This window comes from Equus przewalskii, chromosome 7, assembly GCF_037783145.1.
Source record: "Equus przewalskii isolate Varuska chromosome 7, EquPr2, whole genome shotgun sequence".
NCBI lineage: Eukaryota > Metazoa > Chordata > Mammalia > Perissodactyla > Equidae > Equus > Equus przewalskii.
In genome coordinates, this window is record NC_091837.1 from 23,141,268 (window position 1) to 23,157,046 (window position 15,779).

General features: G+C 47.9%; 1 protein-coding gene across 34 annotated transcripts in view; it reads right to left on the bottom strand.

The window, feature by feature from the left end:
* The window catches only part of CAMKK2 (calcium/calmodulin dependent protein kinase kinase 2), a 47,288-nt gene that overhangs the window by 13,119 nt on the left and 18,390 nt on the right, over nt 1–15,779 (bottom strand). For all 34 annotated transcript variants that reach the window (XM_070629033.1, XM_070629027.1, XM_070629026.1 and 31 more), the window contains 9 exons: nt 14,995–15,042; nt 14,254–14,307; nt 13,455–13,506; nt 11,339–11,472; nt 8,971–9,007; nt 4,203–4,224; nt 3,970–4,058; nt 2,442–2,641; nt 1,836–1,889 (listed from right to left, as the gene is read on the bottom strand). In XM_070629033.1, the coding sequence (XP_070485134.1) occupies nt 1,836–1,889; nt 2,442–2,641; nt 3,970–4,058; nt 4,203–4,224; nt 8,971–9,007; nt 11,339–11,472; nt 13,455–13,506; nt 14,254–14,307; nt 14,995–15,042 (690 nt within the window). The remainder of the gene's footprint in view (nt 1–1,835; nt 1,890–2,441; nt 2,642–3,969; nt 4,059–4,202; nt 4,225–8,970; nt 9,008–11,338; nt 11,473–13,454; nt 13,507–14,253; nt 14,308–14,994; nt 15,043–15,779) is intronic.

Genomic DNA, 15,779 nt, shown 5'->3' on the forward strand with positions numbered 1-15,779 from the left:
GCGAGCACTCTTCCTCGCTCACCTGTCAGGTGAACAACAATAACGCTAAGAACAACACAAAAGACACAGTGGCAACAGCGATGATTCGTGAGGACCGAGCCTGGGCTAGGCCCTGGACTGAGGTCGCTCAGGACCAACATTTCATTGGCTGGTCCCTCTGCCCGGAATGTTCTTCCCACCAGCATCTGCACAATATCATTGAGGTGTCTGATCACAGCCCAGCTTCTCAGGGAGGCCTTCCTGAGCTTCTGTCTCAGACAGACAGTCCCTCCCACCACCCTGTGACTTCTCCTCGGAGCACCAATTCTTGACGTTATGTTACACGTGCATTTGTTCACTGTTTAACTCCTGCACTGGAAGGTCAGCCCCAAGAGGGCAGGGATTTTCGTCCGTCTTGCTCACTGCTGACTCCCCAGAGCCAGGAGCATCCCTGGCACATAGGAGGGGCTTGATAAATACTTGTGGAATTAATGAATGTTTGAATTATTTCTGTCGATCTTCTCAGAAGCCGTAAGAGATAATTAAGTATTCTTCTCCTTTTACGGAAGAGAGAAACAGAAGCTAAGACAGGTGATGTGTACCGGGAAGTGCAAAGATGGGATTTGAGCCTAGACTAGGCTGACTCTGAAGCCACCTCCCAGGTGACAAAGTGATGCTCTCGCCCAGCAGAGAGCCTGACCAGGAGGAGCTCAGGTATTGTGCCGGAAAAAAGAATCTTTATGTGGGGTGCTCAGAAGGTTGGAAAAGGTCGCAGAAAGTGACCTGGTCCACTCCTGTCCAAAGAAAATGGTTTCAATGAGAGCAGTAACTTGAGATGGGAGTCTGGATTGCCCAGGTGGATCCAACTGACAGAGCTCACTAAATAGTCACTGAAGATCTGGGCATTTCATTTTATGTAAATTCCACCCCAAAAGAAAAAAAAAGAACCATAAACAAATAGTGAGCTGTAACTAATGACTGCATTCTGAAGCATTTGGAAGGAAGTGTAGCAGTGTCGGCAACTCACTCTGAAACGTGTAACAAAATAAGACAGATCGAGGATGGATGGACATGTGATAACGCAAGTACAGTGAAACATTTACGGTAGAATCCAGGTGGTTGCTGCATGGGTGTTTTTTGTATAATTCTTTCAGCTTTGCTATATGAGTGAAAATGTCCTAATCAAACATTGTGGGGGAGGAGATTATAAACTCCTTTACTGCCTCACAGGACCAGTTTCTTAAGTTTTCGCTAAGAGGAGCACAAGCTCATGAAGAGGAAAAATTCATGCTCTTATTGCTCGCATAATCAATCAGAACTTCAGAGTTAAAAATAGAAGCCCCTAAATATCGATAATATAAAAACAACAACAAAAGAACAACAATTAAGAAAAGACGAAACGGCACCCCTAAATCAATAACGCCACATGGACTTTAACTTGCATTCCAATTCCATCCCTCCAGCAACAGCTTCTAGGAACGCTCCGGCGAGAACATCAAAGCAGTATTGGGCTCAAGAGGAAAGAGTGCAGTTATTGATTAGTGATGTCTGTCTTGGAGTTAGGAGTGGGAAGAGGTGGCACATTTGCTGTCCTTGCCTTAAATGCATCAACTATTTATAACCTTTTTGAGCCTCTGTCAATCCTTCTGTTTTATCACAGCATTTTTTCACAGATATGACTACCATATACAGATATATACATTTGGGAAGGCACCCTTTTTCATATTCAGATCTAGCTGTGGAAATAAAATGATATGACTTTTAAATGAATAAATACTGTCTCCCTGCAAGGGTAACTATTAATCCAAGGGGACCACCCAGCATCACTCAGGAGACAGGACAGCCCACCCTGTTACCTGGCCAAACACAAAGCAGTACAGCGTCACACCCATGGCCCAAACATCCAAGGCCTGCAAGAAAAAGAGAGCTTCACGTGAGGGGACACAGGGCAGTGAAGGGCTTCTACTGTTTTTGCCTGTCCAGCAACCAATCCTCCAGCTATCCTTTGGGGAACCACCTCTTTTTGACTCTTGGTTTATAGAGTTGGGGTGGGGCTGATCCTGCCCCTTGGCCTCTGGGTGGGCACGTGACCCAGACCCAGCCACTGAGAGCACCACTTCCCCCAGCCACAGTGATCGGTTCAAGGATGGGCACATGACCCAGACCTGGCCACTGAGAGCACGACTTCCCCCAGTCACAGTGATTGGTTCAGGATGGGCACACAACCCATCCTCCCTTGGGGAGGAAACCAATTCAGGAAAATAGCTGAGGGATGGAAAGACAGACTCCTATTTGAATCCCTGTACCTAGCCAAGCCTGAAGCCAAAGGTGCCCCACTCCTGATGTACACGATCCAATGGATTTACTGTTTAAGCCTGTCTAAACTGGACTTTTGCTGCTTTCAACTAAAAGGACCTTAACACAGGCACAGAACTCAGCACCTCAGGCAGGTCCAAACCCACCTTCCCAGAGAAGATCTTGCGGGTCTCCGAGAGCGACTCGGGTGCCATGAAGGCGGGCGTGCCCACAGTGTTAGAGAGGAGCGCGTCGCTGCCCTTGAACTCATTGCTCACACCAAAGTCGGCAATCTTGATGTGCCCATCTTCTCCAACCAGCAGGTTGGAAGGTTTGATGTCTCGGTGGATGATCTTCTGGTAGTGCACTGGGGGTGGGGTAGACACCAGATGGGAGAGAGGGGACAGGAAGACCATGTGAGGAGCTCCACATGGCCCGCACAGCCCGGAGACACAAGCATGGACCATACTGTTCTCCCACAGCCCAGGCCCTTCCCAGCCCTCCCTTCCCAAACCCACGGAACACCCACAGCTCTGAAGGATGAGGGGAAAAGAGTGTCTTTAAGGAAGTTCTCCAGTCTTCAAAAATGAGTAAGGGGCCAGCCTGGTGGCATAGTGGTTAAGTTAGTGTGCTCCACTTAGGCCCAGAGTTTACGGGTTCGGATCCTGGGTATGGACCCACACACTGCTCATCAAGCCATGCTGTGGCGGTGTCCCACATCAAAAATAGAGGAAGATTGGCACAGATGTTAGCTCAGGGCCAATATTCCTCACAAAAAAAAAAAAAGAGGAGTGAAAAATCAAACGCCAATAGCAATTAGTAACCGCCTGCTACAGTAGGTGTGACAGTGTATAGAGAGTTCTCGTTAAGCTTGGCTCCCAGCTAGAAGCCTCAAGACTTGTGACAGTCAAACATATTTTCACTTACTAATGCCAACCCTCAACCTGTTCACCAAACCAACAAGGACTGGAGCAGGCTGACGTGAAGTGTGACCCACACAGCAGGACTGGGGACTTGGCTAACTCTTCTGCCCAGATGTCAGGCCATGGCAGGGGACAATCCTATGGTGTGGAAGACCCAACTGCATTCCCGTGGTGATGATGAGGATGATGATGGAGATGAGGAGTAGCGCCCATTGCTGAGTGTCCAGTCCTGGGCCCTAGGCCCTGTGTTAAGTGCTTCCCATTTAAATCTCACAACAATCCGATGTGATCGGCAAGGGTAAGAGTCAAGATGCTTAACAACCAGCAGAAGAAAGGACACCCGCCAGTCAGAACTACCGATGGGCAGCAGCTGATCTCAGCCCTGGTGACAGATTCTTTATTCCCACTTTACAGGAGAGGAAACTAAGGTTCCAGGAGGTTAACAAGATCCCCTCTCAGGGCTGCTGGGAGGAATAAGGGACAATGCAAATAAAGCGCCTGTCAGTGCCTGGTACACATAGAAAATGCTGGATAATTAGTCACTATAGTTATTGCTTTTCATTTTTGTGTGTGGCCGGAAGAAGGGTTTCTGCTCACCAGGGGCACGGCGGCCCCAGCAGGGCTCTCTGCGGCTGTCCGTGACTCTGCATCTCAGACAATTCTGTTTCCCTCCCACCTTCTTGAGCTCCAGGAGGAAAATGAGAAACTTTCCACCCACTACCAGGGAATGCTAACCCCCCGGGGCACAAGTCCTCCCACAGGCCCCGCTCACAGTACTCGATGCCTTTGATCAGATCCTGGAAGTAGAAACGGGCCTGGTCCTCAGACAGCGGTTTGAGGGTGGGCACCTCCATCACAGGCCTGAAAGGTCGACACAGGTATGAAAAGCAAACCAGACACACCGGCCTTTGCCCTCTCTCGCCAGCAGAGCCCAGTGCCGCCTGGCTTGGCTTTGCAGCTCTAGAAGCCTTGGGCATCACGCCCACCGGAAGCTGGGACACTCACCCTTGGTTGACCAGTTCAAACACTGCAGGGAAGAGAAGGGGGTAAATGGTTACACTGGGAAATCTGTCTTCCTCCTGATCCGCCCCACCTCACGACCACCCCTAGGAATACCGGGAAGCACAGAAACTAAAATTGGGACTGGGCTGGGGCGAGGAACAGGCCACCAAACCAAAGCCGCTCACGGTCCTGCTTTTCTAAGTTCCTATCACGAGGCTAGGGGTCAGAGATTTCCGGTGTCCCTGGGATCCTAGCCCAGCCGTACTTCTGGTCCTTAAAACAGCTGAGGCCCATCTGGCCAGAGAAAACAAAGCAGGGAGACAGACAGGCGGGAAAGCTCATGGGCTCCTTTCATCTCTCCACTCATACCTTGGAGGTGCCAGGGATGTGACTGATGCTCACCTATGTCCTCTTAGTCACACCTAGCTCCTGAGCCATCTTATGCCAAAGGACAGGTCTAAGGGGACACAACCCAAACATCATCTTACTTAGGGACAAAGTAGCCCTAGCGGTCTTCGGAATCCTAGGGAAGTTGCAATTCAAGAAACAGCAAGAACAGGTTTTGACAATGCCTCCCGCATTCTCCAAGCTGCCAGGAGGTGTCAGGCTACAGACCAAGAAAGGTTGGATAATTTTGTTACAACTCCTCAATGCTCTGTGGTCAGCTGGCCCTCAGACACTTTCCTGTGACTCTCAATCCAAAATAAGACCTGGACCTAGAGGCGGGGCTGGAGGTTTCCTCATCGCCTCAAAGAACAATTCGTCCCATTCCTCTGAAACAGGGCCCTTTTTGACCCACATGCCCACCCAACACGCACATGCCCCACTGCCCGCCAGCTTCCTGCCAGCCCTGCGTGTGGGGAACCCACCCACCAAGTAGTAGATAAACTATGTTCAGGGAATGCAGTATTTTGTTGTTGCTGGGGTGTTTTTGTTTGTTTTTTGCATTTTTGGAAAATTGAGGTGAAATTTTTGTAACATAAAATTAACTATTTTAAAGTGTATAATTCAGTGGCGTTTAGTATTTACAATATTGTGTGTGCAACCATCGCCTCTATCTAGTTCCAGAACATTTTCATCCCCCCAAAAGAAACCCCATTAGCAGTCACTCCCCGTAACTCCTCCCCAGCCCCTGGCCACCACTCCTCTGAGTGCTGTTGCAACGGATTTGCCTTTTCTGGACATTTCATATAAACGGAATGACACAACACGTGACCTTTTGTGACTGGCTTTTTTTCACTTAGCATAACGTTTTCAAGGTTCATCTGCGTGGCATCACGGATCAGTACTTTATTCCTTTTTACGGCTGAAACATACTCCACTGTGTGGATGTGCCACATTTTGACTATCCATTCATCAGCTGACGGACACTTGGGTGTCTCCACAGTCTGGCTCTTGTGAGCACTGCTGCTGTGAGCACGCGTGGACAGCATTCACGTGCGCGTATTTGTGTGGATATCTGCTTTCAGTTCTTCTGGGTATATGGCTAGGAGTGGACCTGCTGGGTCGTGGGATATAGTTCTTCTAATTTTGTTCTGCTCAGACAAACATAACTGGGAATATGAGGCTGCACTTTAGGGAGTGAGAAAATAGCACAGTGGATTTCAAAATCCAGTGGAGAATAACTTTGGAGTTGTCTGTGGTTCTGGAATCATCTCCCCACACTGGAGTTTCTTAAGGAAGAAACCAAAGTGTTGTTTCAAAACTCTCCAAGGGCTGAGGTGCCCAAGGACAAAGAGCCGCCTGCTCAGACAAAAAGAAAACTTAAAGGTTCTGACCAGAAAAGGAACTTGACTCCCCCGGGGCCCCTCCCTGTCCTCAGGTTCATCAACCAGCTCGGGCAAGACTGCGGCAGAGCAGATCCGCCACGGCCTCAGCCTGTGGTCAGAAGCCAAGGCGGCAGCACCAAGGGAAAGGCTTCCCCAGACAGGCACGCAGGCTGCCTCTGCTCCAGCCCCTCCAGCCCCTCCAGCCCCTCCAGCCCCTCCAGTCTCTCAAGAGCTGCCTCCCGACTTTCTGCACCTTCCTCCCACCCACCCAAGCACCGCCCAGAGAAGCCGGCCTGTTGAAACAGGTCTGTTTTCAGTCACTAACAGCTTAACCACTCCCGGGGCTGAGCGGTGGGTAGGAAGGTCGTAACCTCTAGAAATACTGATCATGTTCATGACCGTTTGAGGGTCAGGCTCACCACACACGGCTGCGGCTGGAAAGATTTTCAAAACCACTGGAGTTGCAGACCGAAAGTCAGCACGGCTCCCTTCCACACGGCCGCCTGAGAAGGGACAACTCTGGCCCTGCAACTGCCTGGTTCAAAGGGCTTCGGCACCTCCCCCTCGGAGCTTGGGGCATGTTCTTTCCATACGCATTTGACTCCTCTGCTCAAAGCCCTCCAATGGCTGCCTTCCCGCTCAGCACAAGGCAAAGTCCCTCTGCCACCCGGCTCCCACCGTCCTGCACAAACGTCCCCTCAGTGAGGCATCTCGAGGAGCCACTCCATTTCCCAATCCCCTGACTCGGAACTCCTGGCTCCCCTCAGCCTGCTCAGGTTTGCTTTTCCCCATGGTGTCGTCCCCTTGAGGCCTACGCTTAAGACCCAAGCAGACACATCGCTGAGTGTGTCTGTCTGTCCTCACCACAGCAAGAAAGTACCCTGAGGGCAGGGAGCTTTGAGTTTTGTTCCCTGAAGAAGCTACAACAGGGCCCAACAAACTGTGATGTTTGTCGAATGAACAAACAACCACCTCAGAAACAAAGCCATGCAGAGTCAGGTCCGGGGCCCCAAGGGTGGTAATTATGCGGGGGATGCCATTCTGTGCCCAAAACGATCTACATTTTGTGACTTCTGCTGTATTTCCCCAAACTTCTCTCATTTGCCTGCCATGTTTATAATCTGGCCATATCTATAAACCAGGTAAAGTATTATTTGTCTCATATTTTTCTTGAAATCAACTCAAGTTTTTAGCCTTATTGTAGGTAATGATATCCATGAAATCATGAGTTGAGTGTTGTGCTGGTGACAGTTTTTCCTATACAATGGTAAATCAAATCTAAAATTTTTTTTTTAATGTTTGTCCATATCTCACCTAACATCATCTCGCAGATGCAAAGTGGGGGTGGTACCGCATTTTGAGAAATACTGTGATTCTGTAATGTTCACATTTTTACAATGTTTCCTTGTCTCAAAATTTTTTTAAGTTAACATACCTGATGTTATTTACTGTGTCGCTTCTAAATTGTTTCTAAGGGAAGGTTTTAAAAGTTCTAAAATTTGAATTTGGACTGCACACTAGATGCTCTCGAGGAAGCGGCAGTAACTTTTTCAGATGTGACAATGTCCTGCGGTCCTATAGGAGAATGTCCTTATTATGAGATGCACGCTGAGGGGTTAGGGGCTGACATGTCAAGACGTCTGCTCCTTTTGGACGGTTCAGCAATAAAAAAACAGAGAAATGGATGGGTGGGCAGCTAGACTGATAAAGCAAATATGACAAAAAGTTACTAACTGTTGGATACGGGTGGTAGGTATACAGGGATTTACTGTACTGTTCTTTCGACTTTTCTGTAGGCTTAGCATTTTTCACAATAATACCCTGGGGGGAAATAAAATGTCCTGCACAACAACAGCATCCTCAGAACAGAACCACAGCAACTATTTTAGGGGAAATTGAGCTCTGAGCTCTATTTTCAAACCAGACCCATTCCTTTATGATCAATCAGTCCTTGTGCAGCAAAGGATCATCCCTTTGCTCATCCAGGAGACTTCTGGATTCTAGACTGAGCTTGGCCATGTCCACTTCCCTCATCTCCTTGATACCCCTCTCTGCTGTCGTTTGTACTCGCTCGAATGCGCAGGCTCGTCTGAACACCCACCGAAGCCAGACGTTACCGGGACATGTGACCTGTCAATCAGACATTCCTGGGCCTGACAGTCCGCTGTCCAGTTTTGAATTAGTCCTGCCCTTCCTTCCCTCATCAGCACTTATGCTGAGAGCTGACTGAGGGCTGCCTCATGTCCTCACCATTTAAAAAAAATGATGTGTCTGAGGACACACCTGAGTCCTTCCATTTCCATGTGCAGTGCCCAGATCCTTCAATGGCCCCCTAAGACTCAAATGCCCCACCACGACCTCTCAGGTCCATCCTCATCCCCACTCACTTCCTTAGTTTACTCTGCTCCAGCCATATTTTTCTCAAACATGCTAAGCTCTCACCAGCCTCAGGGTCTTTGCACCTGCTGTTCCCTCTGCCTGGAATGCTCTTCCCCAGATGTAACCGGGCTGTGTCCTTACCACTCAGGTGCCGAATGGTCACCTCTTATCTGAAATGGCCCCTCCATCTCTCTCTCTCACATTGCTCGGTTTAATCATCTTCAGAACATCTATCCGAAGTTGATGATCCAGTTTATTTAGTTGTTGACTATCTGTCTTGCCCGACTAGAATAACAGCTTCATAAGAGCAGGGGCCTTGTCTTTCCTACTCATCACTGCATCCTTAGTGTCTAGAACGTGCCCAACATACAGTAGGTGCTCAATAAGCGTTCACAAATGAATGAATAGGCCATCCAGATAAAGGCCCAGCAAGAACACGCTTCCACCTCCTGCTTCAAACCAGGGGTATGGCCTTCTCTGTGGCTCCCTGTGGGGCCCAGCTAGAGCGCAAAAGGGGAAGCTGTCCTTGGTGCGAGAGGCCAGGGACAGAGGGTGCCTCGAGAGGGCCCCTGGGCTTTGGCAGCTGCCAGAGCGAGGGCAGCGGAAGGCAAGGGCTCTCTTACCCATGTACAGATGGTCCTCATTGGGGTCATCCAGGACCTGTTGGCGCAGCCCCACGGAACAGGCAGGCGATAAGGAGCAGGGGAGAGGAAGAGAGAGAACAGATATGAGCAGAGAGGAAGCAGCATCCGCATGCCTGCATCGCCGAGGGGAGGGCTGTGCTTTCCGCTGTTTTTCCCAGTTAAGATGAAGGGCACTGGAGAGAACCCAGAGGGTGTGATCCAAATGGCCATCTGGAAAATAGGCACCTTCTAGCCCAATCCTCAAGGGTCCAAAACACCCAGAAAGGAGGTTACAAAAGGGAAGGTTACAAAAATTCCTCCCCTGGGAAATGTCTCAGCTTTACTAAGAATCCCGCCTGTCTCCTAGGAGACAATGGACTGATCCTCAGGGTGAAAATTCAAACCCTGTCTGGGCTCTATGGACTCCTCCATGAAGTGCCCCCATTCCCTGCTGCCCAGGAAATGACGTCTCCCTGCCTGGAATCGCCCCAGCACTTCCTCTCTCGCCCTCTCTCACGGCCCTCCTGCTTTCGCTTTATCACACTTTCTCCCTCTCTCCCAAGGGCAGGTGGCAGGCGGATCCACCTCAGTTGCCTCCATGGTGCCCTGCACAGGACTAGGCACATGGCAGGAGCTCAGGAAATGTCTGATGAATGCACAGACAGGCAGGCCGGCAAACGGTCTTGTTGGGTGGAGAGGTCACAGGCCACAGGGCAGCGGGGAGAAGGGAGATCCCGCCAGGATCCAGAGCCGCTGGCTAACCAAGCGCTCTTGGGCTTCCTCCAAGATGGCCAACTCAAGCAGCAGTGAGTTGAGAGTGTGAAACTCAGCGTGACAGGTGGAGATGGCCTGCAGCCACCATCTCTCTTGTTTGGGGAGAAACAAAGGCAGGCTTCTCAGGTAGACTGGCCCTCTCACCTCTTCCCACATCAAATTTGCCTTCCCCAGCCACCCAAGATCCACGGAACAAGAGCCATGAGAAAGGGATGCACTCTAGGCAGAGGCCCAGGGCAGCCAACCTGGAGCCCTGTGCCCAAAGCCCTGCTCTGCGGAGTAGAATCAGACCCAAGGCCTGGCCCACCTAGAGTTCTCCACCTGATGGGCCCTAGGCAAGTCATGGCTGCTAACCCTCATATCTACCAAAGGCAGGGATGTAACCCCCAAATAGCGGCCTCCAGCCCTTTGCACATGCTGTTCCTTCCCCTGTGATGCCCTTCCCTATTCCTTCCCTGTCTTCTCCATCCAAGGAACAACCAAGGTCATCTCAAACATCACCTCCCCTGAGAGGCCTTCTCCCGCCCCGTCAGGCTGGGCTGGTTGCTCCCATTCCGCACGCCCACAGCACTTTGAACACACAACCAATAAAGTACTTTATCATACACAGTTTACAAACCCTTGTCATCTAGACCAGAGGTGCGCCAAACGAAGTCTGGGGACTTCTGGGGGTCCCCAAGATGCTTTGAAAGAGTCCATAAGATCAAAACTATTTTCCCTTTAACACTAAGACAATATTTTCCTTTTTCACTCCCATTCTCTGCTACTATACAGAGGTGTTCCAGAAACCACGACATGGGATTTCACAATAGGTTGAATGCAGAAGCAGATCCGAGAATTCAGCCGTCTTCCATTAAGACAGACATTAACAACAATAACAAATTTGCAAAAAGGTAAATTCTATGCCATCCTTCTCACTATATTTTTTGTTTCAGAAAAGTTATTTTTCATAAAAACATACCACTTATGTTAATATGTAGTACGATTATTGTTGTTTTTAAATGGACTAATAAATAACATTTAGATTTCTCAGTTTTAAATTCTAATGTGGTAAATATTAACAAATGTAACCCAAACAAACAAAAGCTTCTTGGGGTCTTCAATAATTTTTAAGAGCATAAAGGGTCCTGAGACCAAAAAGTATGAGAACTGCTCTTCTAGAGCAGGGGTTGGCAAACCACAGTGTGGAGGCCAAATACGGCCCTCTGCCTGTTTTTGTAAATAAAGTTTTATTTGAACACAGCACAGCCCATTTGTTTACTTGTGTATGGCTGCTTTTGTGTTATTACACATAGGTGTAGTAGAAAGTGAACCAGCTCCAAAGAGACAGAAATGGGTGAAGTGCACCCTCAGTATCCCTCTGACTCTCAATTTCTTCATCTGTAAAATGAGAGTAATAAATAGTCTTAGAGAAGAGTGAGGATTACATGAAATAACAGGGAGGAAGGAGCCTGCAGCAATTACTACTCAGCCCTGCAATGAGCTGTTTGAGGTGACATGGCTGTCCCTGGAGACTAGTGGTATGACATTTCATTAATAACAGAGGCAGGGCTGGACCCTTCTTCCCACCTTCCTCCATGTCCCCCCACCTCACCTCCACCAGCTTCACCACGTTGGGGTGGTCCAACTTCTTGAGGATGGCGATTTCCTGGTATACCTGCTCAATGGGGCCCCTGGGCTGGATGCAGCCCCCTGGGGCTGGCCGGGTGCCTCGGGGTGGAGGGCGACCTGAAGGAGACATGAACCATCCAGGGTCAGGGCAAAGAGATTTTCCCCTGCAGATCGCAGCTACAGGTAGGACAACTGAAAGGGAAGGGTCTCAGCAGGGCTAGAGTAGCTGATGCTACCAGGGGCTTTACACATCCTTTTTCTCATCTGTCTCCTCTGCTGCTGGAAATCAGTGAGACCAGAGACCCAGCCCCTTGCTCAGCCCTCTGTTAATCCCCTCCTTCCCATCGCATGCCCCAGGCCTCAGTGAAAATCAGGAATACATTGAGATGTGAGAAAAAGAAGTCTGCGGTCTGTGTGGCAATCTCAACATCCCAGGGAGCATGAATCACTTCCCCTCTCTGGGGCTCAGGTTTCCCACTCCATAAGATAGACAAAAACATTTCCCCTCATCTCCTTAACTCATGGAAATAGTAGAGATATCAAATGAGGTCAGAGATAGGAAAAGAAGGAAAAGCCAATGAGAGAAAAATACAAAAGACTATGACAAAAGGGAGACGTAATCAATTCCCAGCTTGGCCCTGCAGTGACTAAGAGTCAACAGGTCGGGGATGGAGAGGCCCACAGTCAAGACACTCACGTCACACACTACATGTAAGGATCTAACCGTGATGAACAGAACTGAACGTAGATGTGTCAGCCTTGGAAAAGTAAAAGCAAGATCAGGTGTCATAAGTGGGATAGAAAAAGAGGAAAGATAAGTTCAAGGAAAGGATACTTGCCACTCGCTACACCTGCTGGAACAAGGAAGAAAGTGACAAGTGTAGTAACACAACATTGCCTGATTGGGGAAAGGGAGGTAAGGAGTGGGTTAAGCTGTCCTCAAAGGAAGTCAGAAGAAAATGTCAAAAATAGATAACAAATAACAGCACAAGGATATTATCTGGCTCAGAGTTCGGATAAGCAGGATAAACCAGGGTTGGGTGCTAAGATGGGGTTTATGTTTTTCCTTATTGACTTTCTCTTTTTGGTCCAAGAATACATTTTTCCCTGCACTGCTGACAGGGAGCTCATGCTGGAGCAGCCTCAGATATGCTCACCCACAGGTCTATCATCTGACCACACAGAGTAATTACCAGCCACAAAAAGAGCTAACAGTGGGGGCTGCCTGTAGGGAGAGGGAGGAGTATAGCAAGGAATTTGTCTTCCTTTCTAAGTCCTCCTGGTCTTTTGCCTTTTTTTTTTTTGTAGATACAAGTGTAATGCCTTGTGGTATTTAAATTTCTTTAATTCATCATTTTAAAATGTATAATTCAATGGTTTTTAGTACATTCACAAGGTTGCACAACCATCACCACTATATAATTCTAGAACATTTTCATGGCTTCCCAAAAAAAACCCATACCTATTAACAGTCACCTCCCACTCCCTCTTACTCCCAGCCCCCGGGAAACCACTAATCTGCTGTCTCAATGGATTTATCTATTCTGGACATTTCATATAAGCAGAATCATACAAGATGTGATCTTTTATGTCCGGTTTCTTTCACTTAGCATAATGTTTCAAGGTCTTATATCAATACTCCATTCCTTTTTGTGGCTGAATAATATTCCATTGGATAGACAGACCACCTTTTATTTATCCACTCATCCACTGACATTTAGGTGGTTTCCACTTTTTGCCTATTATGAATAGTGCTGCTTTGAACACTTGTGTACCAGCTTTTGTGTGAACAGATGTTTTCAATTCTCTTGGGTACATAGACCTACAAGTAGATTTGCTAGGTCATATGGTAACTCCATGTTTAACATTTTGAGGAACTGTCAAACTGTTTTCCTTTAATGGATTTTTTGACTTGATACCTATATTACTTCAATAAATTTTTTTTAATGAAAATGAATTAAAAACCTCAGCAGGAGGCCCAGTGCTGTCTTTGGGTCACCCACCCAGGGCACTCTTTGTAGGAGACACCATTCAGTGGAATCTTCTGTCTTGCCCCAGCCCCTGCACCTAAGAGCAAAGCCCTGGCCCACCAAACTCACGTGGAAAGCCCGCCTGTCTTATCAGCTTCTTTTTGGACAGCACCTTCATCGCCTGTGGGAGAAAAGACCCCACATCCTGATTAAAATGGAGAGGAGGGTGGAGGGAGAGCTCGCTCCACGCATAGGCCTGCCCCAGCTCTTGGTGCGCTGGCCGCCTGAGGACAACGTAGTAAGCACTTCGTCATCAGAGTGGGTCAAGAAGCTACAGGTCGTGTGGAGGCTGAACTCCCGGGGCCCCTCCAGCCCTAAGGGTGCTTCCAAGGTTCCAGGTCAGCTCTCCAAGCTGGGGGATCACGAGCCTTAGGACTCGCTACCACTGAATCAAGACATGAGTGAGCTGGAGTGATGGGCAGGAAGGGGTATGACTGGCTATTTTGCCCATGGGGAAACTGAGGTTCAGCAGTTATGTCACTTGCCCAAGAACGCACAGTTCTCACATGGGACAGCCAGGATTTGAACCCACATTGGACTGAGGCTGGAGCCTCAGCTATAAGGGCAATTTGTCTCACTTCCACCTGCTACCGGTGCTATGGAGGATGCAGAAATGGCAGCCGGAGCAAGGATATGAGACATTGCTGGATTTACTCATTTTCCTCCTGAGCCAATCACTTTGCTTCCCCATTTCCCCATCTGTAAAATGGGAACACTACTTCCTTCCTAGTGCACAAATTGGACATGATCCAAGAACAAAATGAGACAACAGCTAAGAAAACCGTCCAGGAAGCCAAGTGCTGGACAGGAGGCTTTTCCTCTGGACAAGGGACAAGGATGGGGGTGGGAGGGGGATGTGGATACTTACATAGTAGGTATTGTCATTTTCATTGTAGGCCAACTTGACCACGCCATAGGAGCCCTGGATAAAGGGAGATGCCCATGACACACTATCCAGAAATTATGATTGGTAAAATGAGGACCCTCATACAGAGGTTGCAAACCAATAGCTCATTGGCCGAATTTGCCCTGAAATAGTATTCTGTCGGACCTGCAGTTTTCACAAAGTTTGAATTAGTTGCCAACATTTAAAAACAGAAAGATTGAATATAAAAATCCAGATTCCCAGCTTCTTTTGAAAAAATGAGAAGATATGGAGCCCTCATTTCTGTATGTGAACAGTTTGCCACAGTCCTCACCACTCCCTACTATACACCTATCCTGCATTAGTCATTTCTATTACTCACTTCTTCTCTATTGGCATTTGAGTTTCTGACCCCTGCAATGACACTGCTCATTGGCTGAAACAATAGCAAAAATAGAAGTGAGAATACCTGAGAGGGGGAAAAACTAACACTAATTAGGGAGGATGTAACCATCACCATGATGATACGTGATTTCTCTAAACTTTCTGAGCTTTTGCAGAAACGTATTAATATGACAGTATAAAAATAAAACAAAATAAATGGACCATGAATGGCAAAACTCTCCCCTATAGCCTTGTCTCCAAAGCCTCACCTCCCACTCCCACCTCTAGTGGGTTCCCTCCATAGTTTCTCAGACATCCTTGATAGGCATGGAAAACCAGCCTGGCTCCTGGCATATTTACCTTTCCAATTTCATCCTTCAGTGTGTACTGGTTCAGCTGTACACAATCCTGGAAAGTAAGTAGAAACACACAGAACACAAATTGTCAGTTTGCAGCCAGATACATTTTTCACAAACTAAACAAACATGCAACCAGGACCCAAGTCAAGAAAGAGAGCATTCCCAGCTGCCCAGAAGCATCTCCCAGTCACTGGCTCCTCTCCACAGCAACCACCATCCTGACTCCTAACACCTCAGCTTTTGTACTCTGTAAAAACGTAATCAAATAGTATGTACTCTTTTAATGCCCACTTTTTAAAAGGTTGTGCCCACTTTTAAAAGTTAATTTAATTTTATTTTTGTGTGTGTGTGTGTGTGTGAGGAAGATTGGCCCTGAGCTAACATCTATTGCCAATCTTCTTCTTTTTGCTGAGGAAGATTGTCACTGAGCTAACATCTGTGCCAATCTTCCTCTATTTTGTGTGTGGGATGCCACCACAGCGTGGCTTGATGAGCAGTGCTAGGTCCAGGCCAGGATCTGAACCTGTGAACCCCAGGCCACAGAAGCGGAGCACATGAACTTAACTACTACGCCACCGGGCGGGCTCCTAGAAGTTAATTTTAAATTAAACAAGTAATCTATGACTATGTTCTTCTGTGAAAACATAAAGTGACACAAGAGAAAATCTGTGTGACCTTGAGACAGACAAAGGTTTCTGAGACAATACACAAAAAGTATAAAACATAAAAGGAAACAAACGATAAACTGAACTTCAAGAAAATTAAAATTTTTCTCTTCAAGACACT